The sequence below is a fragment of the Schistocerca americana genome, chromosome 7 (genome assembly GCF_021461395.2).
Source record: "Schistocerca americana isolate TAMUIC-IGC-003095 chromosome 7, iqSchAmer2.1, whole genome shotgun sequence".
NCBI classification, from domain to species: Eukaryota; Metazoa; Arthropoda; class Insecta; order Orthoptera; family Acrididae; genus Schistocerca; species Schistocerca americana.
In genome coordinates this window covers 258,411,320-258,435,796 of record NC_060125.1, presented here as the reverse complement: position 1 = coordinate 258,435,796, position 24,477 = coordinate 258,411,320, and the positions used below count along the sequence as shown (strand labels likewise).

Genomic DNA, 24,477 nt, shown 5'->3' with positions numbered 1-24,477 from the left:
TCTAGCATTAGTACTGTTCCACATTTACAGCTGTGTTGGTGACCACAGGGGCAACATTGCTGTCAATTAGCACAGGACACTCTGTTATTTATTGGTGAATACAGCCAAAAATAACGAACGTGCCAATTATGACGTCCACTGTTCAACACTTCGGAAAATGTTTATACAAATTGCGAAAAATGGCGACATAGACGATGTACGTGTAGGAAACAGAAGATATTACAAAAAATATTGCTATTGAACGGTTGAGAATATTTTGGACCGAAAACAAAATGATAACGATTCATCATGTTGAGTCCAGACATCAACAAATGTAAGGAAAAATAATCTGAAGCAGGTGTGACAGATAATGGTATAAAGTAGCTACAGTCGTTGAGATTAAAATGAAAGTAACTGCGATCATCACGAGAAATTTTGTCAAAAAAATTGTTATTGTAAGGTCTGTTCCAAATGTAAGCTGCATAAACTGACTAATGAACAGAAAACAGAATGGACAGTATTATTAGAGTCCATTGACACGTAGTCTGAGATCCATATTTAGTGCAAACCACCGTCATAGATATGATTTCCCTAAACCACATAAGCCTAATTTCGGGATAGGTACTTCGAAAAGCACACCACCGATTCTTTTCCTCATCCCTCCTCAGAACAAGTCTATCGTATATACCTAATGTCATTGGCGATAGGTAGTTACATCTAAATGTTTCTTACTGTGTAAGAAAAAGATAGGTAACCATCACTCCACCACCTACTCTTTGCACAGCTGTTACATCACATTCTAATAGTCATCCAAAAATGTGACCAGTTTGGGGAGGACCTGTTCTTAACATTTAACAACAATTTTGTGAATGTTGTAGAAAATGTGTTGTGGCCCAGGTGATTTAAAATATTTTGCTTGTATGTTCTGTTTACTTTGTTTTATGATACAATTTAGGAAAGTGTTTAGACTTACCCTCTATATTTTATAATTTGGGTAGCATAATAAATTAGAAGTTTATATGAAAACATGAAATCGCAACTAAATCCCCTAATTTACTGCACAAATCTAGTATTCAGATATATGTGATATGTTTGTGTGAAATCTTATGGGACTTAACTGCTAGGGTCATCAGCCCCTAACCTTACACACTACTTAACCTAAATTATCCTAAGGACAAACACACACACCCATGCACGAGGGAGAACTCGAACCTCCGCCGGGACCAGCCACACAGTCCATGACTGCAGCGCCTAGACCGCTCGGCTAATCCCAGGCGGCCTATGATAAGTTTATTAAGACAATTGTCAAATATTAAAACACGAAATAGACGTGGTTATTCGCCTTACGTTAGTAAGTGCATCACAAGGGCCAAGTTCCGGCGAGGTATCCGGATGACCTTTGGGTGACCTGTGGTCCCAGACGACAGAAGTGCGACTGCGGGGGCCGTGTTGTCCCGCTGCAGCCCCTGGGCGCTGCTTATCAGCAGGTGTTGAGCATCAGGGACCGCCTCGGCAGTCCCCAACACCTGGAGTGGGCAGCCAGTCGGCCTGGCATCTGTGGCGGACTTGGTAGCCTGTGGCTCGCACAGCACGGCTACTGGCTTCAGCTCCTGCAGCACTCGGTGCAGGCTCTCTGGAACGAAAAGATAACCACAATGCTTTTTGTCGCAGAAACCTGTATACGCGTTTCAAGCAGTCTTCATGGCCAACGAAGCTGAGGCAAAAAGTACCCTTATTTTAGCAACGACCTCAACATCTTAATGGACAATACTGAGATACTTAAATTCGAAAGAAATATTACCAAGAAACAGACACATATTCGTGGTAGGATAAGGACAAAATACAATAGCGAATTAGTGCTTCTGAAGATTTTACGAACTGCAGATGAAATTGAGAAGTCGGCGAACTAAGCGAGACTGATGCACAGTGCTCTTCTCCTGTGCCCTCTGACTGTGTCACGCAATACCACTTCAATATATAGCTAATACATCGGACAATACAAGATAATTGGTAATTATTAATTGAAAAACTTCTTCTGAATCGAATATCAGTTATTACTTTACACTCAGCATAATTCATGATTTACTGCTGTACCAAAACAATTTATCCGTTAACTGAAACTTTTATTTTATTTATTTATCATATAACGCTGAATAGGAGCATATTTTCCAGGTGAGCTCCACATCCAAGGTCTGGTGCCAAACGAATGGCGACGAAATCGCATTGATAATATCTCTCAAAGGACTTTTCGTGGAGAGGCACGAGCTTTTGACTTTTGATTGGGTAGTATTAGTGACGAGAGAGAGAGAGAGAGAGAGAGAGAGAGAGAGAGAGAGAGAGACTCGTAGAATGGTGTAAATGCAAGAAATTCTAAGTTCGAGAAATACTGAATAAGCAAGTTTCAAAAAAGTATATGGTTTTCATAATCTTTACACGCCACATGGAAAAGAGATAAAATGCTAAAATTTGGAGAAATATGTATTTTGACACAAAAACATGCTTTAGAATGTTTGGTGAAATTTTCTTTAATACTTTTCGAGATTTTTAAATAAACGTAAATTTTAACCAAACACAAATAAGATTTCATGGATTATCATATAGTTAGCTACATCCTAGAATGGAGAAAAAATTGCGCTTTATTTGATACAATAATTAATGTCACTGTAGCAAATTACAGTGTTGTTAATGGAATTTTCAGACACACAGCAGTAATACAAGAGACATTTCACAGGATGGAGCCTATTCCAGATTACATGTAAAAAATCACAACAGTCATAATTAATAAGATAAAATATCAGAATTAAGTCAGTTCAAGAATTCACAAGAAAGTGCGCATCACTTCTATCGCATTTAACAGGAAAGTGGAAACTGGAAATGAATATAATAGGAATGTAAGGTGAACTGCTGTGATAGTGGCCGAAGAGAATTGTTTCAGTGCATACATATAAGCTAGATTAATTTATTGACTATTTGGGATGTGTGGAAGGAGTGAGAACCAAATACACATTAACATGCCCTCTGACCAGAATGTTAACAACTGGTCAGATCTATATAAATGTTTTGAAACTGGAAGTTCGCAAAATGAACGGTAATTATCGCGGTATAGGCGGCAGACGATGAGGTCTACCATCACCTTGATTTAAGAAATTTAATGAAGAGAGGCATGGTAATTCTGTACATTTTAGACAAACTGGAGAGCACAACGCGATTCATAATAATGGAAAATAGTACACTGAGAGTGACAAACTACGAGGATATACTGAAAATAGCCTACCCCTGAATTTTTACATAAAAACTCTTAAAGCTTCTTAAATAAAACAAACGTTTTTAACACTTTACATCTATGTTCTTCGTGTGCAAATATTTATTTCTCAACATAGTCACTCTGGCGACGAACACATTTCTCCCAACGAGGGACCAGTTTGTTGATACCGTCACTATAGAATGTTGGACTTTGTTGACGGAGTCACGACCTCACCTCTGCTTGCACCATCCCATCACTATCAAACTGAAGTCCTCGAAGGTTTTCTTTAAACTTTGGAAACAGTCGAGACTGTATGGAGCCTAACCTATGACAGTGAAGCCAAGGCACTGGATTATTGGAGATGTCGCAACGCTTGTGTGATCTGACATTGTCGTGCGGAAGGAGAGGATGCTCTGTATGTGGACGAACTCTTATAATTCGAAACTCGATTACAGCGTGCTGAACACACTGAAATTCGGAGGCCTTTAGCGACAGAGGACTGCAAATATGTGGACATGAAGAATAAAGATGCAGAATGTTAATAACGTTTGCCTTATTTAAAAAACTTCAAGAGTTTTCACATAAAAATACTGAGTCAATACTTTTCAGCACTACCTCATAATTCCCATCTGTGAGGAAACCGCTGCTGACCAGACGGTGATGGGAGTACAGCCAATAATGTTTCAACAGAACTAACTGACCACAACATTAAAAGAGAAAAGTATAGTTACAGGTCATTAATGTCGACTCGTATCAAGAATTTACTTGACCAACTCACTTTTTGTTAACTCTATATTAAGCACTGTAGAAAAATGAGATCAGCTCAATAATAACAACATACAATAGTAATATATAGTAAACAATAGTAAATATAGTAATATAATACTAATATAGTAATACAATATATATATAGTATGTAATATGATAACAATATATAATATAATAGTAACAATAACAATGTATCCGAGCAAGTCGGCGGTCGCTGAACGTTGTTTGTCGGAAAATCACGCCATGGAGTATGAACGCACGAGGTTTCTGGTACAGACGTCGAGATACTGGGACAGCGCTGTTAGAGAGGCCATCGAAATTAGCACCAATGACGACCTCATAAACCGTGACTGTGGCTATAATCTTAGCAAGGCTTGGGAACCAGCGATTGGGTTAATCAAGAGTAAATCGAGCAAACGTATAGTTGTGTCGACCACGGCGGACAGAGCCAACACTCCGACGTCATCTCAGACGCCGTCGCAATCTGTTCCACCGCGTGATCGTGGCGCGGAGCGCGGACAGCGGAGGGAGCGCGCCGCGGGCGGAGGGTATTTAAATCGGCCGCCACCGCGACCGAACCCAGTTCCCTCTGAGCAGCCGTAGCGTACGGATCTCCGCCCCGGGACGTTCACAGGAGCTCAGTCCGTCAGTTCACCTGACCAATTATAATGCTAATAATGTGGTAGAAGTTCCAGAAAGCTTGTTTGAAATAGGTCATGATGAGAACGAAGTAGATGCCTGTACATTTAATAACAATCACGAACTGCTAGCTAAAGTATTCTTGAAGAAGCAGATTCAGTATGGAAAGACTCTGATGAAGAAAAGTTAGTAGATAATAAGGCCACTGAGTGTTAAGAGATCAAGGAACCAGTAAGCAGCAAGGATCTGTCGGAAGAAGTACAGGCAGATGGTTATTTTGATGGAATGTGGCAAAGCAACGCCATTACTCTAAGGTAACTGGAAGTGTTAAAAATTTTTAGCTGATACTAAGCGAAATGATTATTACCCGTGGTCTAGGGGTAGCGCATTTGATTAGTAATCAAAACGTCCTTGGTCCCGTGTTAAAATCCCACCCCTCCTTAAATTTTGATTAATAATCAGCATTGGCGGCCGAAGACTTCCGACATAAGAAGTCACTGTCATTCTACCAACAGCCTTGTCAAAGAGGGTGGAAGAGCGGACAGAGATTCTCTTGTCCTATGGGTGGGAAACAGTCCCTAAAGGCGGAAGAATCGGCAATGAACAACGGCATGAAGATGCAAAGGCAATGGAAACCACTGCATTAAAGACACGTAACGTGTATCCACATAAAATGTGCCCTGTAATTGAAAGAATGTCATGATCTCTCCAGTGGCAAAAGATTCCAGAATAGTCCCCCATTCGGATCTCATGGATGGGACTGCCATGGGGAGGTGATCATAAGAAAAACATTCAATAATCAACGAGTCGGGGCATGGGATGTCAGAAGCTTGAACATGGTAGGGAAACTAGAAAATCTGAAAAGGGAAATGCAAAGGCTCAATCTAGATATTGCACCGGTCAGTGAAGTTAAATGGAAAGAGGACAAGGATTTCTGGTGAGATAAGTATAGGGTAACATTAATTTGCAGCAGAAAATGGTATCACGGGAGTAGGATTCGTTATGAATAGGAAGGTAGGGCAAAGGGTGGGTTACTGTGAACAGTTCACTGATAGGGTTGTTCTGGTTGTTCTTATCAAAATCGACAGCAAACCAATACCGACAACGATAGTTCAGGTATCTATACCGACGTTGCAAGCTCAAGATGAAGAGATAGAGAAGGTATATAAGGATATTGAAAAGATAATACACTACGTAAAGGGAGACGAAAATCTTTCATGGGGGACTGGAATACAGTTGTAGGGGGAGTAGCAGAAAAGGTTACAGGACAAAGAATGAGACAGGAGAAAGACTACCTGAGTTCTGTAATAAATTTCAGCTAGTAATGGCGAACACTCTGTTCAAAAATCACAAGAGGAGAAGGTATACTCGGAGAAGACAAGGTGATACGGGAAGATGTCAGTTAGATTACGTCATGGTCAGACAGAGATTCCGAAATCAGATTCTGGATTGTAAGGCGTACCCAGGAGCAGATATAGACTCAGATCACAATGTAGCAGTGATGAAGAGCAGACTGAAGTTTAAGACATTAGTCAGGAAGAATCAATATCCAAAGAAGTGGAATACGGCAGTACTAGGGAATGACGAGATGCGCGTGAAGCTCTCTTAAGATAAAGCAATAAGGAATAGCTCATTACGTAGAAAAAAACTGAAGAGGAACGGACATTTCTAAAAGAGGCCTCACAGAAGCTGGAAAGAAAAACATAGGTACAAAGAAGATAACGGCGAAGAAAGCATGGGTAACAGAAGGTATACTGCAGTCGATCAGTGAAAGAAGGAAGTACAAAAATGTTCTGGGAAACTCGGGAATACAGAAATACGAGTCGCTGAGAAATGAAATAAATAGGAAGTGCAGGCAAGCTAAGACGAAATAGCTGCATGAAAAGTGTGAAGAAATCGAAAAAGAAATGATTGTCGCAAAGACAGACTCAGCATACAGGCAAGTCAAAACAACCTTGGCGTGTAGGATGTATGAATCTGGCGACATATCATCTGACTTTCGGAAAAATATCATCCACACAATTCCGAAGACTGCAAGAGCTGACATGTGCGAGAATTATCGCACAATCAGCTTAACAGCTCATGCATCCAAGTTGCTGACAAGAATAATATACAGCAGAATTCAAAAGAAAACTGGGGATGTGCTAGATGACGATCAGTTTGGCTTTAGAAAAGGTGAAGACATCAGAGAGGCAATTCTATCGTTGCGGTTGGTAACGGAAGCAAGACAAAAGAAAAATCAAGACACGTTCATAGGATTTGTTGAACTGTACAAGATCCAACAGGGAATTATAAAAGTGGACGACCAAGAACAAAGTGCTCGGATTAAAAGGGGTGTAAGACAGGGATGCAGCCTTTCGCCCCTACTGTTTAATCTGAACATCGAAGAAGCAATGATGGAAATAAAAGAAAGGTTCAGGAGTGGAATTAAAATTCAAGGTGAAAGGATGTCAGTGATACGATTTGCTGATGACATTGCTATCCTGACTGAAACTGAAGAAGAATTACATATTCTGCTAAACGGTATAAACAATCTAATGAGTACAGAACATGGATTGGGATCAAATCGCAGTAAGACGAAAGTAATGAGAAGTAGCAGAAATGACAACAACGAGTAACTTATCTTCAGGATTGATGGTCACGAAGTAGATGAAGTTATGGAATAATGAAACATGAATTGTGGGAAAACCAGAAGAGAATCGAAGCATCTGAGATGTGCTGCTACAGACGAATGTTGATAATTAGGTGGACTGGTAAGGTAAGGAATGAGGAGGTTCCATGCAGAATCGGAGAGGAAAGGAATATGTAGAATACACTACAAGGAGAAGGGACAGAATGATAGAACATCTGTTAAGACATGAGGCAATGACTTCCATGGTACTATAGGGAGCTGTAGAGGTCAAAAACTGTTGAGGAAGGCAGGGATTGGAATGCATCCAGCAAATAACTGAGGACGTACGTTGCAAGTGCTACTCGGAGATGAAAAGGTTGGCACAGGAGAGGAATTCGCATCAAACCAGTCAAAAGACTGATGACACAAAAAACAAAAAAACGCAAACAAATGGTGGAGAAATTTCAAGTCTTGTGACTTGAAGTGAGTTGACAGGTTATGAAAGGTAGCTGAAGGAATGAATATTGGAACCTTGTTACTATAAATGTAATTGCTATTAAGACAAGTCATTTTGTCTGGAGACAGATGGAGCAGCATTTAGTAGATGAATATCTGGAAGTAAGTGTACAGGATAAGATAAGCCACCGTATTAGAAAGTGAAATGTATCAGGAGATAACTTGCATCTTCTCGACGGTAGTATTGAAGCGAGTGCTTATCCCAAGCAGTTTTTGTTTTCATTCCAAATAAAAAAAGTTAGCAGTATGGCCAGTGAAGGGATTTCGAATAGTATGTGCTACAGGAAAACAGTCAGTCTTGTAAAGGCCGAGGCCTTAGTGCAACGCAGTTATTCATTATTAATTGTTAATTAATTGATTATTGTAGCAAAGAGAATAATGCATGGACTAAGTAAACAGTTTGAATACATGTGTCAATAAGTATGTTACATGAGGAATAAGTTATCATCGTAAAAATATGGTTAGGATAGAACAGACCCGCAGAATAGTTAAGTGAAAGATAAATGAAGTCTGTTACTATAATATTTAAATTTATTTGTTTTGTATTAGCGTAAAGAGAGAAGAAGTGGCTTCAGGAACATACTACAAATATTGATAAAATGAGAAAAGTAAGGAAATGTAGCAGAGAGAGGTAGTGTTTAATTCCCTATCTTCTTAGAGGAAAGAAAATTTAATGCAGATATTTGAAGAAGGATAGCAGGTACAGGCAAAAATGAAAACAGAGATGAATGAAAAGGGATAGGCAGATATCAAGTAACAATGTTTAAAGGTAGTAATGACAGCTGTTTATTAAGAGCTTAATCACGCAACGTAACTGCTAACAAGAAACAGTGTTAGTAAATAACTAATCTGTTTTCTGTGAAATACCGGTGTGAAGAGAAGAAATTCACAGAACCAGCTCGAGCTTGAAAAATTTAAGAAACACTCTGAAACATCTAACAAAATACAAAAGAGACAGTATACTGAGGTAGAATTTACCAACTGTGAATTAGAAAGCTGGAAAGAAACAAATAAGCAATGAAAACAGTGTAGTATAGAACAGAAAATAGTATAATGCCTAGCTGGTAGAAGTGTGGATTTTCAGAGTAAAAATTGAAAGGTACTAGTATCATGAATAGATAAATAAAAATGTTTTTATGTGATCTGAGGCTTTCCCGGCGAATGTGCTGTATCCAAGGTTCTCGGGTGTCCAGCCGGATCCGATCGTCGAGGTTCCACGACATTTCGGCGAATAACCATTCCGCCATCATCAGGTGGTGCTGATGGAATGATCTGTCTGCGCTGTGTACGTGGTATTTATGTCCGCGGGGCCCCGAGTCGTACCCCAGCGCGGACGCCCGCCGGGGCGCCGCGTGGTGGGAGGGGTGGGGGTAGCAGCAGCCACACCCGGTGGTAGGTGCAGTCCATCTCTGTCGGCCGTGGCGGAAGGATCTCGCGTCCGCTCGCGCCGCTGCTCTTTGATGGTGTTTAATAATGGTTTCCAGGCCTTGCTAAGTTGAAACCCGGTGTTCCTGTTGATGAGGTTATCTGTTACCCGAATTTCTATGGCCTCCTTGTAGATACTGTCCCAGTAGGCACTTGCGGCCGTCAGGATTTTTGTCTCTTCGAATTTCGCTGAATTTCCGGTTTCAATGCAGTGTTCTGCCAGGGCCGAATGGCTGGCTGGGTTGGAATAAGCGGGTGTGATGTCCTCGACCCTCGGTCCTCGACCGTGCGAACTGTTTGACCGATGTAGGATTTGCCACAGTCGCACGGGATTTTGTATACGCCCGCTTTCTTAAGGCCTACGTCATCTTTTGCCGTTCCTGGTAGGTCACGAATCTTTGCTGGTGGTTGGAAGGCTGTGTCAATCTTGTGTCGCCTTAACAGTCTCCCTATTTTTGACGACACGTTGCTAGCAAACGGCAGAAAGGCCAGAGCTTGCTTCTCTTCTTCGGGTCCTTCTTCATCTTGGTTCTTGCTGCACTTCTGTTGTCGGAAGGCCCTTTGGATTTGGCGGTTGCTATACCCATTCTTGCGGAACACGGTCTCCAGGTGTTTGAGTTCCGTTGGCAAGTTCTGTTCATCAGAGATCGAGTGTGCTCTATGTACCAAGGTTTTGAGCATTCCATTAAGCTGAGCCGGATGGTGGCAGCTGGAGGCATGTAGGTACAAGTCAGTGTGTGTAGGCTTACGGTACACACTGTGACCCAGTGAGCCATCAGAATTATGTTCCACTAGGACATCAAGAAAGGGTAGTTTTCCATCTTTCTCAGTCTCCATGGTGAATCGAATGTTACTGTGGTCCGAATTTAGATGTTGTAGAAAAATCTGTAGCTGTTCCTGTCCATGTGACCAGATGACGAACGTGTCGTCCACGTAGCGTACGTCTTCAATGGTCAATACTATGAGCAGACCGACGGAGTAGCCATGGGGAGCCCGCTCTCCCCAATGGTGGCCAGCCTGTTCATGGAGAGTTTCGAAGAGGAAGCACTGGAAGCCGCCGAACTGAAACCTGTATGCTTCTTTCGCTACGCGGACGACACGTTCGTCATCTGGCCACATGGACAGGAACAGCTACAGATTTTTCTACAACATCTAAATTCGGTCCACAGTAACATTCGGTTCACCATGGAGACTGAGAAAGATGGAAAACTACCCTTTCTTGATGACCCCGCGGACATAAATACGACGGACACAGCGCAGACAGATCATTCCATCAGCACCATCTGATGATGGCGGAACGGTTATTCGCCGAAATATCGTGGAACTTCGACGATCGGATCCGGCTGGACACCCGAGAACCTTGGATACAAAAATGTTTTTGTTTTATTTACTAATACTGTATTTTGAATACGAGATATTTAATTGCATTGGAAAATTAGGACGTGAATAAGTTAGTCATTGATGTAATCAGACTGTTAACTCCTTTCGTATTACTTCAATTATAATATTAAGGAGAAATGTTGTGAATTGGGCAACGGCCTTGCCGCAGTGGATACACCGGTTCCCGGGAGAGCACCGAAGTTAAGCGCTGTCGGGCGTGGTCGGCACTTGGATGGGTGACCATCCAGGCCGGCATGCGCTGTTGACATTTTTCGGGGTGCACTCAGCCTCGTGATGCCAGTTGAGGAGCTACTCGACCGAATAGTAGCGGCTTCGGTCAAGAATACCATCTTACGAGCGGGAGAGCGGTGTGCTGACCCCACGCCCCTCCTATCCGCATCCTCCACCGAGGATGACACGGCGGTGGGATGGTCCCGGTAGGCCACTCGTGACCTGAAGACGGAGTGTGAATGTTGTCAATTGCCTTTCTTGAATATAACGTAAGTCGACTTAGTATTATTTATTAAGACGCAAGTGGAGATACATGTACATTACTGGCCTTTAAAATTGCTACATCAAAAAGAAATGCAGATGATAAATGGGTATTCATTGCACAAATATATTATACTAGAACTGACATGTGATTACATTTTCACGCAATTTGTGTGCATAGATCCTGAGAAATCAGTACCCAGAACAACCACCTCTGGCCGTAATAACGGCCTTGATACGCCTGGGCATTGAGTCAAACAGAGCTTGGATGGAGTGTACAGGTACAGTTGTCCATGCAGCTTCAACACGATACCACAGTTCATCAAGAATAGTGACTGGCGTATTGTGGCGAGCCAGTTGCTCAGCCACCATTGACCAGACGTTTTCAGTTGGTGAGAGATCTGGAGAATGTGCTGGCCAGGGCAGCAGCCGAACATTTTCTGTATCCAGAAAGGCCCTACAGGGCCTGCAACATGCGGTCGTGCATTATCCTGCTGAAATGGACAGTTTCACAGGGATCGAATGAAGGGTAGAGCCATGGGTCGTAGTACATCTGAAATGTAACGTCCACTGTTCAAAGTGCCGTCAATGAGAACAAGAGGTGGCCGAGACGTGTAACCAGTGGCACCCCATACCATCACGCCGGGTGATACGCCATTATGGCGATGACGAATACACGCTTCCAATGTGCGTTCACCGCGATGTCGCCAAACACGGATGCGACCATCATGATGCTGTAAACAGAAACTGGATTAATCCGAAAAAATGTCGTTTTGCCATTCGTGCACCCAGGTTCGAGTTGAGTGCACCATCGCAGGCGCTCCTGTCTGTGATGCAGCGTCAAGGGTAACCGCAGCCATGGTCTCCGAGCTGATAGTCCATGCTGCTGCAAACGTCGTCGAACTGTTCGTGCAGATGGTTGTTGTCTTGCAAACGTCCCCATCTGTCGACTCAGGGATCGAGACGTGGCTGCACGATCCGTTGCAGCCATGTGGATAAGATGCCTGTCATCTCGACTGCTGATGATACGAGACCGTTGGGCTCCAGCAAGGAGTTCCGTATTACCCTCTTGAACCCACCGATTCCATATTACGCTAACAGTCATTGGATCTCGACCAACGCGAGCAGTAATGTCGCGTTACGATTAACGTCAATCGCGATAGGCTACAATCCGACCTTTATCAAAGTCGGAAACGTGATGGTACGCATTGCTCCTCCATACATGATGCATCACAACAACGTTTCACCAGGCAACGCCGGTCAACTGCTGTTTATGCATGAGAAATCGGTTGGAAACTTTCCTCATGTCAGCACGTTGTAGGTGTCGCCACCGGCGCCAACCTTGTGTGACTGCTCTGAAAAGCTAATCATTTGCATATCATACAATCTCCTTCCTGTCGGTTAAATTTCGCTTCTGTAGCACGTCATCTTCGTGGTGTAGCAATTTTAATGGCCAGTAGTATATGTGCAACTATCTGCTGCAAACTTAAGAGTTGCCTGATGTTGTCTCTACATGTTAATCTTCCAAAACCAACGAATGGCGAGAAGGACGCTAATCTCAATAATTCCTCCCATACCCCTAGAATAGTTACTGCCGATGAAGAAAAGGACATCACCCATAAATTCTCCTTCCCTGTTCCTTAAATGTGATCATAAGAATCATAAGGACGCCAACCATAGTGCCTACATTTAGAAAAATGTAAGTGCTCAATGTAGGGAGCAAGAGACTTTCTTTTTTGTGTTACAGCTTCTAAAGACTTCAGAAGCTACAAGGTAACTAAAAAGCTGTCTCTCCTGTTGCAAAAGATGATTAAAAAAGAAGAATTTTTTTTGTGTTTGTAAATATTATTCATGTTTGTATGTAAATTTGCTAAATTGTTAAATGTGACTTGAAAGTGAACTTGTAAAGGGTAGTGGTAGAGTGTTTGTTGAATAAGTGTAACAAAAATGATTGTCTTGTTTGTCACGAAATATCTTGATGAATTTCAAATGTAAAATTAATCTAAAGCTACAATTGCTTCAAAAAAATAAGGTTTAATTTTTTCAAAAATTTTAATACAAAAGCAAAAAACGCGTAATGTGAAGAAGCAAGTGCTTTTGGCTGGATAGTAACAGTGCCGAGAGAGAGAGAGAGAGAGAGAGAGAGAGAGATAGAGAGAGAGAGAGAGAGAGAGAAAATTCCCTAATATGCCTACTCTGTCTCGAGGTCATATTGAGCGCGTCTTAGCCGCCTAACGGCAGACAATGCATTGCACAACTACATAACACAGAAATTAAATACTGTTAGAATTTGATAGTTTGTTCATAGGATAGTGTAGCTGATGTATATGCAAAAAATACTAAGTTTGAGAAATCGATATTTTTCTTTATCTTTCCAGCGACAACGGAAAAGTGCTAAAAACCTGGCATTTCCGGAATATGTGTATTTTGACATAAAATATGCTGTAGATTGCGTTAGTGAAATTTTCTTTAATATTTAATTTGATGGACTTTTCAAAGGCACATCAATAATACAAGTGAAGTTCCGCTGCTAGAGGTCACTCAAGACTCCATAGGAAAAATCGTAATAGTTATTATTAATAAGAAACGAAATTAAAATTAGGGTGTCCGCAACTCGTGGTCGTGCGGTAGTGCTCTCGCTTCCCACGCCCGGGTTCCCGGTTTCGATTCCCGGCGGGGTCAGGGATTTTCTCTGCCTCGTGATGACTGGGTGTTGTGTGCTGTCCTTAGGTTAGTTAGGTTTAAGTAGTTCTAAGTTCTAGGGAACTGATGACCATGGCTGTTAAGTCCCATAGTGCTCAGAGCCATTAAAATTAGGGTCAAATGTTTTTGTAACATAAATTTACAGTACGAACAGAGGCCATAAGTTAGCATTTAAAGAAGTTATTAATGATTCAATACGCAGAGAGGATGCTTTTTGAACACAGAGGAAAGGGCGCTAGCGTTTTAGAGGCGAGGGTTCCGCCAGCGGTCCGCTACGGTAGGCTACACAGCGCCGCAGGCATCCGTGAAACTGCCTCTCTCTGTAGAAATGCGTTGTGAGGTAACGTGTAACGGGGAACGCGAGTCGTCGCATGGCTGTGGATGGATACTTGGGTGATATCGAGAAACTAAGATCGCGCATTTATACAACAGGCGTTCAGTAAGTAACGCAGCACATTTTTTTCTGAAATCAAGTTGGTTTTATTCACGATTCCAATACACCACATTATTGCCCTCTCTTTTGGCTACAAAATCCTATTTTTCAACATAAATTCCGTTTAATGCGACAGCCTTACACCACCTTACTGGGAGGACATGTACGCCCGAAATCCGAGTCAGCGTCTTGCTGCACCAGCGGCCTCTACATAGTCCACGTACTGCTTTCCACGGAAGGTGTGAGATCCTGGATGTAGGGTGGACAACGAAAAACATTCCAATGAAGCTTTGTGAGCTCCACTCGGTTGCACAGACTTGTGTCAGGCCTTGCGCTGTCATGGTAATTGTTATCCGCCTATCATCTAGAACGAGAGTGTCCGCACGTTCCAGTATTGCAGGAGTCGCAGCTGTGTGCGGCCTGGCCGGCATGTGGGAGATCGGACAGAATGGTTAAGTGAATGATAAATGAAACCTGTTACTATAAGATTTAAATTTATTTATTATATATTAATGTAAAAGGAGAGAAGAAGTGGCGTGAAGAACAACCACAAATATTGATACAAGTGAGAAAATAAAGAAGATGAAGAAGAGAGAAGCAGTGTTCAATTTCCTATCTTCTTCTAGGAACGGAAACATACTGCAGAAATTTGGAGCAGAATAACAGTTCCAGACAGGTTTGTGTGACTTGTTGCGATGATGATAGATGCCTTGCCCAACGACTCATCGTTCTTTTGTTCCCTGCCAGGTTTTCGTAGACATTCTATAAGCGCCTATGAATATCTGAAATGTGTTGTCTTCCCCACAAACTAATCTCAGTGACAGCTGTCTGCTTGGAAAACACGTCCATTACAGACGCCATTTTGAAGGCTACGTATAGCGACGTCACCTATTGGAACTTCACTAAACTACAGAAGCTGAAGCGAGAATATTCCATGATGTCTCTCAACAAATTCCGCATTTTTTCAACCAAAATTGACCGAAAAGAAAACTGTGTTCCATTACTTACTGAGCACCCCTCGTAGAACTGGTAAAAGTGAACTTCCTCGAGAATTTCAGTATTCAAAAAGCATATTTCGTTTCGGTCTAAAATAATTTGTGCGCTGCCATCGTGCCATAAATCCGCGTCCCATAAATCCGCGAGCGTAGAAATTTACTACTTTTAGGTAAGCAACAATTAGTAATTTAAATCCCCCCTACCCACCATCTCTACACCCTTCCTCTCCTTTCCCAATGTGGCTTCCATCAACTCCCCCTCCCGGATGATGCCCTCACTCCCTCCATTTATCCCTCCTATCAACTCTGATCCTCCCCCCCTCCTTTCCTCTGTCCTTTCTCTGGGCTCCCTCCTTCCCCCTTCCATCCAGTGTTTCTCCCCGCCTAACCTCTCCCTACCTCCCTTCTCCTCCCCCCCCCCTCCCCGAGTCCTTTTTTATTCCCTTCTCTGCCTTCCCCACTCCCTGTCGCGTCTGCCAGGCACCCCCCACCCCTCTTATGGGTCCTCATCCTCCATTGGCTCCTTTTCCCCCTCCTCCCTTCGGTTTTCCTCTCCTTCCCCCCTTTTTTATTTTCCCATCATCTGTCCAGTTTCCCACCACCTGCTCTCAGCTGTGGTATGTCATATTTGCTAACCTTTTAGTGCAGTGTTCCAGTGAATGTTCAGTGTTGTTTCGTCTTTCCAAGTGTTGCGAACAGAAACCAGACTGTCGCTGTGTTTTTTAATTGTCTGTCTATTATTTTACCTGTATGCTTCATATGTATTTTATTAGCATCATCATCCTTTTTTCTATGTTCCACGATTTTTTCGCCATGTTACCATTTAAGTCTCCGATTTTATCGCCTGTTTTTATTATATATTGTCATCACCTTTTTAAAACAAAGTCTGTAGGCTGAAGAGCAACATACTAAGCTGCTGCCAGCCCGCCCTCTTGGGGGAGAATCGAAATTCAATAAACAAAAAAAAAGTAATTTAAGCAGTTATTATCGGAATGATAATTTACGTATAATGAACTGTCTAGTTCTGAGAAAACTATTGCAAACTGACGTGGTTTATAAAAATATACGTGTATGTGAAGCATCCTCATTCTGTCCTTACTTCTAGCAATCCAGGACAAGTGTGGGAAAGTAAGTTGTGAGTATCAGGTTTTTGGCTACTCTCTGAATATTCATTAAAGTAATATACAAGCTCTTGAAAGAGAAGATGAAAAAAGAGAGACAACCAGCCACAAAAATCGAACACCTCCCCCCCCCCCTCTCCCCCTTCGTTGCTTAATCCCTTCCAAAACGGCAACCCCACCACGCAACAAACAATATTACTATTGAAATACTTGTTACAAAATCCATCAATAAACCCAGATGGGACCTAAAGATAACTAACAGAACACAATATGCCCAGGAAGTGAAGGACTATCGCCGCTGGAAACTTCCAAAGGCAGAAAAAAACTGAAAGACAATACAATAGTTTCAATAAGAAACACTCTTACAACTTCATGATAATGAAAGAGATATTTATATCGACTAATAGTTAGGGCTATACTATACACAATAAGACATCAAACAACTAATCAAGAAGTTGCTCTATTCATTTTCACTGAAACTCGTTACATTCTCACCTGAAAACATGTACTTGCAATATTTCCGGACTGAAAAGATCGATAACAGATGATAGATCAACTTATACTCAGAGAACACTCATTAATCACGGTTAAATCCTGACGTAACTGACAGCTGTTTGAGTATTGCAATCAGACGAAAATTACGTAGTTTGCTGGGTACCGTTCTGTCCCTACATCTTGATGCTCGAAGTTGCGACGGAATTAAAAAATGGAATTACGCCATATCAACTTGAAATCCCTGGGCTAGCAGGACAGAGCGGATGAGGTTATATTTGTGGAAACGGGACAAAATAAGTTACTGTCAGTTGCACTCAACATACAAACTTCATTTGTTAGAAGTTACAATCACACAAGCAAGAACCAAAACTCTCATAGTTTTAACGAAAGACCTCCTTTGATGTAATTTAGATCGGCTGAAGTCCACATCGAAAATCCAAGGCACAAGGCCTAAGCAAGGAATTGAGGTACAGGAGTTCTTCTGGAGGTTTCACTTCCTTAGAAAAAAAAATTATCTTCAATATAAATAGGCCGAAAGCCTTAGCTTAAACTTTTTCTACAGAACTCGGCTGAAGGCCACACATTAATTAAGAACAGTGTTACGGCTTAAGGCCGAGACAAAGATTTTCAGTATTTAATCTAAATAGGCTGAAAACTCGGCTGAAAGCCGCATATCAACAAAACAATTTAATGGCTTAAGGCCTAGGAAGAAGAGCTTTCAATTTGAAAAGGTTAAAGGCCTTATCTTAAAATATTTCGTGTAAAACTTGGCTGCAGGCCTGATACTAAGGCATAACAATCTTATGACCTTACGGGAAGACAAGGATTATGAATTTTGAATTTAAGAGAGATTAAAACTTGGCTGAAGGCCACCCACCATGCAGAAAACAATTTCACGAGTTAAGGCCTAAAGGGAAGAGCTTCTAATTTTCAACTAAGATAGGCTTAAGGCTTTATCCTAAAATGCTTCACATAAAACTCGGCTAAGGCCACATATTAAACCCAAACAATCTCACAGCTTAAATCCCAGACAAAGAAATTTCCAATTTTTAATTTAAGCTGGAACACTCTGCTGAAGGCCACTTACAAACTAGAAAATATTTCTTACGGCTTAAGGCCTAGACAGAATTTTTCAACTTTTGATTTGAAAAGGCTGAAAACTCGGCTGAAGGCCACATACCAACTTGAAACAAATTTACAGCTTAACGCCTAGACAGAAGGAATTTTCAATCTTAATTTTGAAAGGCTGAAACTTGACTGAAGGCCACATACCAAACAAGAAACAATTTTTTTACGGCTTAAGGACTAAGAACAAAAGCGTTGCAATTTTAATAAGCTAAAACTCGGCTGAAGGCCACACAGAGTACTTAAGACTAAAAAGGAAATCACTATAAAAACACAAGGAGCGGCGCTCAGAAGGTTCCAATGGTCGACCTAGGAATGTAGCACTAACGCACGTTTAGATGAGACAGGCAGTCAGACCGGCAACCTCTTAATCAGAAGGCAACCCAACCGAAAGCCAGCCGACGATCCAACCAACAAGAACAGTTCTGCTCTACCCGACCAGCAAAACGACAACTAGATATCAATAGCACAACGTTCTGGATACTGGTGCCCAATCCAGCCAAGTCAGAATAAACGCCCAAAACTACCAACAACGCCTAGCTGTCGAACTAAACGCCATGCTGGACAGCATGAACACGACGAGGAAAATACACTGCCGAAAACTAGGTCAACGGCCTGGGCAGGTAACCGGAACGTCAACGGCCACAAGGCAAAAGATACCGCTGGAACACTTGATTAATGAAGGAATGAATTAAGTTAAACACCACACAGGAAAATGGCTGCAATTCTAGCCCACTTCAATGGACACTCGTTGTTGCTCGTGAGAATCTCCCAGAAAGTGACAACCAGGATCAAACGAAGAGATGTGATAGCAGTTGAGGCTTGATAGTTGGTTAAGTGAGCACTCAACATTAGTGTCCAGGAACGGTGGGCGACGAACTTCGTAGCCCTCGCAAAAAGCGCCTCACAACTCCAACCGTGCGTGCACGCCGCCAGCAGCTCCGGCCTGACAACGCACCACGGAGCCTTCCTCGTTGCTCTGCCCCAACCGACCAACTGCCACACACAGCACACCCAGAAAATATCCCCGCCACACCAAAGATAGTACAACAGTGGCTCTAAGCACTATGGGACTTAACATCGGAGGTCATCAGTCCCCTAGACTTAGAACTACTTAAACCTAACTAACCTAAGGACATCACACACATCCATGCCCGAGGCAGGATTCGAACCTGCGACCGTAGCAGCAGTGCGGTTCCGGACTGAAGTGTCTAGAACCGCTCGGTCACAGAAGCCAGCAGGACTAGTGTCGATTCACGCTGCTGCTGCCACTCACGGAGAGAAGACAGCAACGTTATGGCGGCAACCGAAGACGAAATAAGACACCACTGGAGTGCAATCAACGATAAAAAACAAGGCATGACGCAAGCCAGCCACGGCTCACAACTTTTGTAGGATATCCGTCAGAACTGACGATGTGTTTCTCGGCAAAAATAAATTATCCTTAGCATCATAGTTGAAAATATCATTCCCCTTCAGTTACCAGTGTCTGAATTGGTTTAGAAAGAAACGTCGGCATACATGCTTCCTGTATTCCGTTCATGGGAAATTGTAAGACACTGTGTGCCAGACCGAGATTCTAACTCAAATTCCTACTTAGCTGGAGTTTTACATCGTAGTCTTCCTATAATAGTTCTTATAAGCTAGTGGTCAGAAAAGTTCGGATTCAGAGTAGTTCTGCTGTCTTCTTTGAGACTTGATATCAATCCAGCTCACCTCTCCAACAGCCAATGTATAAAACCTTGTAAAACAAATTTGCGTACTGGATGTTTCTTTACTTCGATTTAATTGTTTTTGGCATGCACATCCATTATTAATTGCATCATCCTGTCAATTTTTGTTACTATCGTAACTTGTACCATTCTGTATTATCAATCGTGAGAATTTACTAGAATATCTTTGTTGTGGCGTAACAAGACAGCTACGCCACACTGAAGTAGCCGAAAGGCACGCGTTAATCTCCCGTAGACTATAGAGAGAGGTCTGAAACAGGATACGTAATGAATGGTAGCAAGAAAAGTACGTAGCTGCTATAATACTTAACTTTTAATACATTATTTGTGTACAGCATTCCTTGATGATACAAGTGAGACTCTACCTTAAAATGGTTAATGGCGCCTTGCTAGGTCGTAGCCATTGACTTAGCTGAAGGCTATTCTAACTGTCTCTCGGCAAATGAGAGAAAGGCTTCGTCAGTGTAGTCGCTAGCAAAGTCGTCGTACAACTGGGGCGAGTGCTATTCCGTATCTCGAGATCTGCCTTGTGGTGGCGCTCGGTCTGCGATCACACAGTGGCGACACGCGGGTTCGACATGTACTAAATGGACCGCGGCCGATTTAAAGCTACCACGTAGCAAGTGTGGTGTCTGGCGGTGATACCACATTCCTCCCCCGCAAATCGGCGAACGGTCGTGTGATAAGGCTTCCGCCCGCCGTGGGGAGGACCCCATGTTGACGTATGCGATGAGGTGGGGAGCCTAACAACAGGCGAGGCTGTGCCACCCGCACCCGGCCATTCGGTCCGAGGGGAACTAGGAAACGCCTGAAAACCTAGTCCAGGGTGCACGTCAACATGCGGTGTATGCGCCCGTAAAGAGACAGGAGGGGACGAAGGGTCGACCTCCATTGCGTCGGGGTAGCCGACGCGCGATGACGTCATGTGGTCCGGAGCGGGCAAGAGTTCCATGGCGGAGGACGGCTGGTCACGGGAAGCGATCGGCGGCGCGTGACCCAGGGAGGCGCTTGGCGGCTGTCGCGAAGCGTCGAATGCGGGCGGCGCCGGCGGGAGAACAGGCGGCGGCGGCGGCGGCGGCTGCGGCGGCGCGTCGCCATGGGGCAAAATGGAAGGCATCGTCGGTAACACCTGAGGATGAGGCGAGCCAGTAGATGGGTCCCCAGGGCGCTGACCGGACGGCACCGTCGCTGAAAGCAGACGGGGAGCGGCAGAACCCGTGCGACGACAGAGGCGCAGCTGATTGAGATGCCGACGCACCTCACCAGAGGCCCCCAAAACGAAATACATCGCGCGGCCGAGGCAGCAAAGATTGCGCACTGCGAGCCAACGCCGTGAACCTCGATAGTTGCGATAGAATACAACGTCGCCCGGAGCAAAAGCAGGAGTCTGCCGCTGCACAGGAACCTGATGTGGCGGGTGCAGCAAAGACATCAAGGTTCGGTGAGGACGACCGTGGAGCAACTCAGCCGGCGAGCGACCATCTCGGGGCTGAGAGCGATACGATGACAAAAAGAGCAACAACGCGTCCTCCCGAGAATGCGACTCTTTCAACTTCAACATCTGTGACTAGAAAGTCCGGACCAATCGTTCAGCGGCACCGTCTGACTGAGGCGAAAACGGCGCGGATGTCAGATGTTGAATACCATTGGCCTGGCAGAATGACTGAAATTCTGCGGACATGAATTGTGGGCCATTGTCGGAAACAATAGTCTGCGGAAGACCTTCAATGCAAAAGATAGCAGACAACGCTTGGATGGTGGCGGAGGACGTCGTGGAAGACATCCGGACAACAAAAGGAAAATTACTGAAGGCATCTACCAGAACCAACCACCGAGCATTCCAGAATGGACCAGCAAAATCGATGTGCAAGCGTTGCCAAGGGGAAGTGGCTTTTGGCCATGCAAAGACTTTCCGCGGCGGTGCGGATTGTTGATCGGCACACGCCATGCAAGAAGAACACATATTCGTAATCGCAGCATCGATTCCGAACCAAGTACAGTGCTGACGAGCAAGTTGTTTCGTTCGCACTATACCCCAATGTCCTTGGTGAAGAAGCCGTAAGACAGAGGACTGTGACGCACGTGGGACCACGACTCTGGACTGATCATTATCAGAACGCAACAACAAAACACCACGGCGTACAAAAAGTTTCTCCTTATGAGCAAAAAATTGGCGAACCAACTGATCCTCGATCCGAGACTTTGACAAAGGCCATTGCGTAGCAACAAAACGCAAAACGGTAGCAAGGACCGGGTCAGCAGCTGTGGCTGTAGCTACACGACGAAAATCAATCGGAAACGATTCGACCACTTCATCGGTTTCCGCATCAATGAACAAGCAAGCAAGTTCGGAAGAATCGAATGCTTTATCCTCAGCAACAGGCAAACGAGACAACGCATCGGCGTTTCCGTGCTTAGCAGTGGACCGATACAAGATATCGTAGCGGTACTGCGAGAGGAAAATAGACCAGCGAATGAATTTCTGCGCTGTACGCGGAGGTACAGGCTTGTTCGGATGAAAAAGCGACGTCAAAGGTTTGTGGTCTGTGATGATGGTAAAGCGACGACCATACAAGAAATCATGAAACTTTGTAACACCAAACACGAGATCCAAAGCTTCTTTCTCTATCTGCGAGTAATTTCTTTGCACAGACGAGAGCAATTTTGACGCAAAGGCAATAGGGCGATCATGCGACCCATCTTTGTGCGCAAGCACAGCACCGATCCCGAAATCCGATGCATCTACCATCAACAAAAGGGGTTTCTGGGGATCGAATGGCGTAAGGCAAGTATTAGAAAGCAACGCCGATTTCAACTGGCGAAAGGCGCGTTCGCATTCCGTCGTCCAGACGAACGGAACACCCTTAGGCGTAATCGATGAAGCGGAGCTGAAATGGAGGAGGCATTGCGCAGAAATCGATGATAATAGTTAATTTTACCCAACACACACTGTAGCTGCTTCACATTCCGTGGCGAAAGCAAATCCTGTACGGCACGGAGGTGCTCTGGACTCGGATGTATGCCTTGGGCATTGATGACATGTCCCAGGTATGGTAAGTCACGAACAAAAAACACACATTTGTCCTTCCGCAAGCGAAGACCATTTTGTCACAATACCTGAAATAATGTTCGTAGGTGTGCTAAATGCTCGTCGGCTGTCTTTCCGGAGATCACAATATCGTCCAGATAGTTCGCAGCAGTAGGGACCGACGCACAAACAGTTTGTAAATATCGCTGAAACAATGCAGGGGCGGATGCACACCCGAATGGCAGTCTTTTGAATCGGTACAAACCAAGATGCGTGTTAACCACCAAGACGCGCTGGGATTCGGCGTCCACTGGGATTTGCAAGTACGCATCTGCTAGGTCCAACTTCGAAAAGTATTTACCCGGGCACAGTTTATCAAAAAGATCTTCCGGGCAGGGCAAGGGAAAAGTTGCAGTCACGAGTTGTGGATTCACTGTTGCCTTGAAGTCTACACAAAGTCTCAGTTTTCCGGAAGGTTTTGGCAAAATTACTAAGGGTGAGGCCCAGAGAGAAGCTTGCACACGTTCAATTACACCCCGTGATTCTAAATCGTTTAATGTTCTTGCGACCTCATCACGCAATGCGTGGGGAACATTGCGCGCTCGGAAAAATTTCGGTTGCGCGTTTACTTTCAGTTCCAAATGTGCTTCATAGTTTTTAGCGCAACCTAAGCCCGGTGCAAAAATGTCTGCAAATTCTTCACATAGCCGAGAAACACTGTCTGAAGGCACAGTCTGATTCACTGATAGGACCTGATTTACAATAGACAAGTTAAACAACTGAAATAAATCTAAACCAAACAAGTTCACTGCAGTAGAAGAACGAAGAACGTAAAATGACACAAGTTTTGTTTGTTCCTTGTATGTTGCAAGAAGAGTGCACTGTCCTAACACAGGGATCTGCTGTCCTGAATATGTAGTTAGCTTAACATTTGCAGCACGCAACGGAGGTTTGCCCAGTTGTTTGTACGTGTCGTGATTGAGCAATGAAACTGCAGCTCCGGTATCGAGCTGGAATGGTATGACCTTGCCATTAAAGTCCAAATCTACAAAAAGTTTATTGTCCTGCTGGCGACAAGAGCGACTGTCTCGTGCAATTTGAACTGAGACAGGTACAGCATCACTTGCTAATTGACGTGATTTACGGCGACGTCGACGCACACTTTTTGTGGGACGAACACAGTCACAGTTAGAAAGAGTGGCACTGGGCGGAGTGGAATTAACTACATGAATGTCCATGGGCGAAGGTTCACGAGCCTGAGTATTCTTGGTTCGATTCCGGCGCGAAGCAAAGGGCCTGGAATGATTGTCTGATCTGAGCTTTTTCTGCAAACACTTTGAACATGTCCTTTCTTATTACAGAAAAAGCATATAGCTTGGCGTGACGGGCAATTTTCACGCGAATGTCTAGTAGCACGCTGCGGGCATGATTTCACTGCATTTGTTTGCTGGCGCGGCACACCTGGTTTAGAGCATGGCCGCAGCTGCGTGGACGTGCGCGAGGGCAGTTTATCAGGAAGCGCAGCGCGCCCGGCGGTTACCGGGCTGCGCAGCGCGTCCAGCGGGCCGGTTAATGTTACACACTGCTGGCGAAGTTTCAAAAGATTCCTGAGCACAGTCAAGTGTGTCTTGCCTATCCAATATGTCTATCACTTGTTGAAAGGAGGGATTGACGAGTTTCAAAATCTGTTCCTGTATGCGAACATCAGAAACGTTCTGTGCTATTGCATCCCGTACCATAGTATCTGAATAAGGGAGTCCACATTCACACTCAACAGCACAATCCCTTGT

The 24,477-nt window shown here is 43.8% G+C and overlaps 1 protein-coding gene across 1 annotated transcript in view; it reads right to left on the bottom strand.

Moving 5' to 3' along the window:
- The window catches only part of LOC124622862 (4-coumarate--CoA ligase 5-like), a 95,963-nt gene that overhangs the window by 58,178 nt on the left and 13,308 nt on the right, over positions 1-24,477 (bottom strand). Inside the window, exon 3 of the mRNA XM_047148656.1 lies at positions 1,327-1,612. Within this exon, the coding sequence (XP_047004612.1) occupies positions 1,327-1,612 (286 nt within the window). The remainder of the gene's footprint in view (positions 1-1,326; positions 1,613-24,477) is intronic.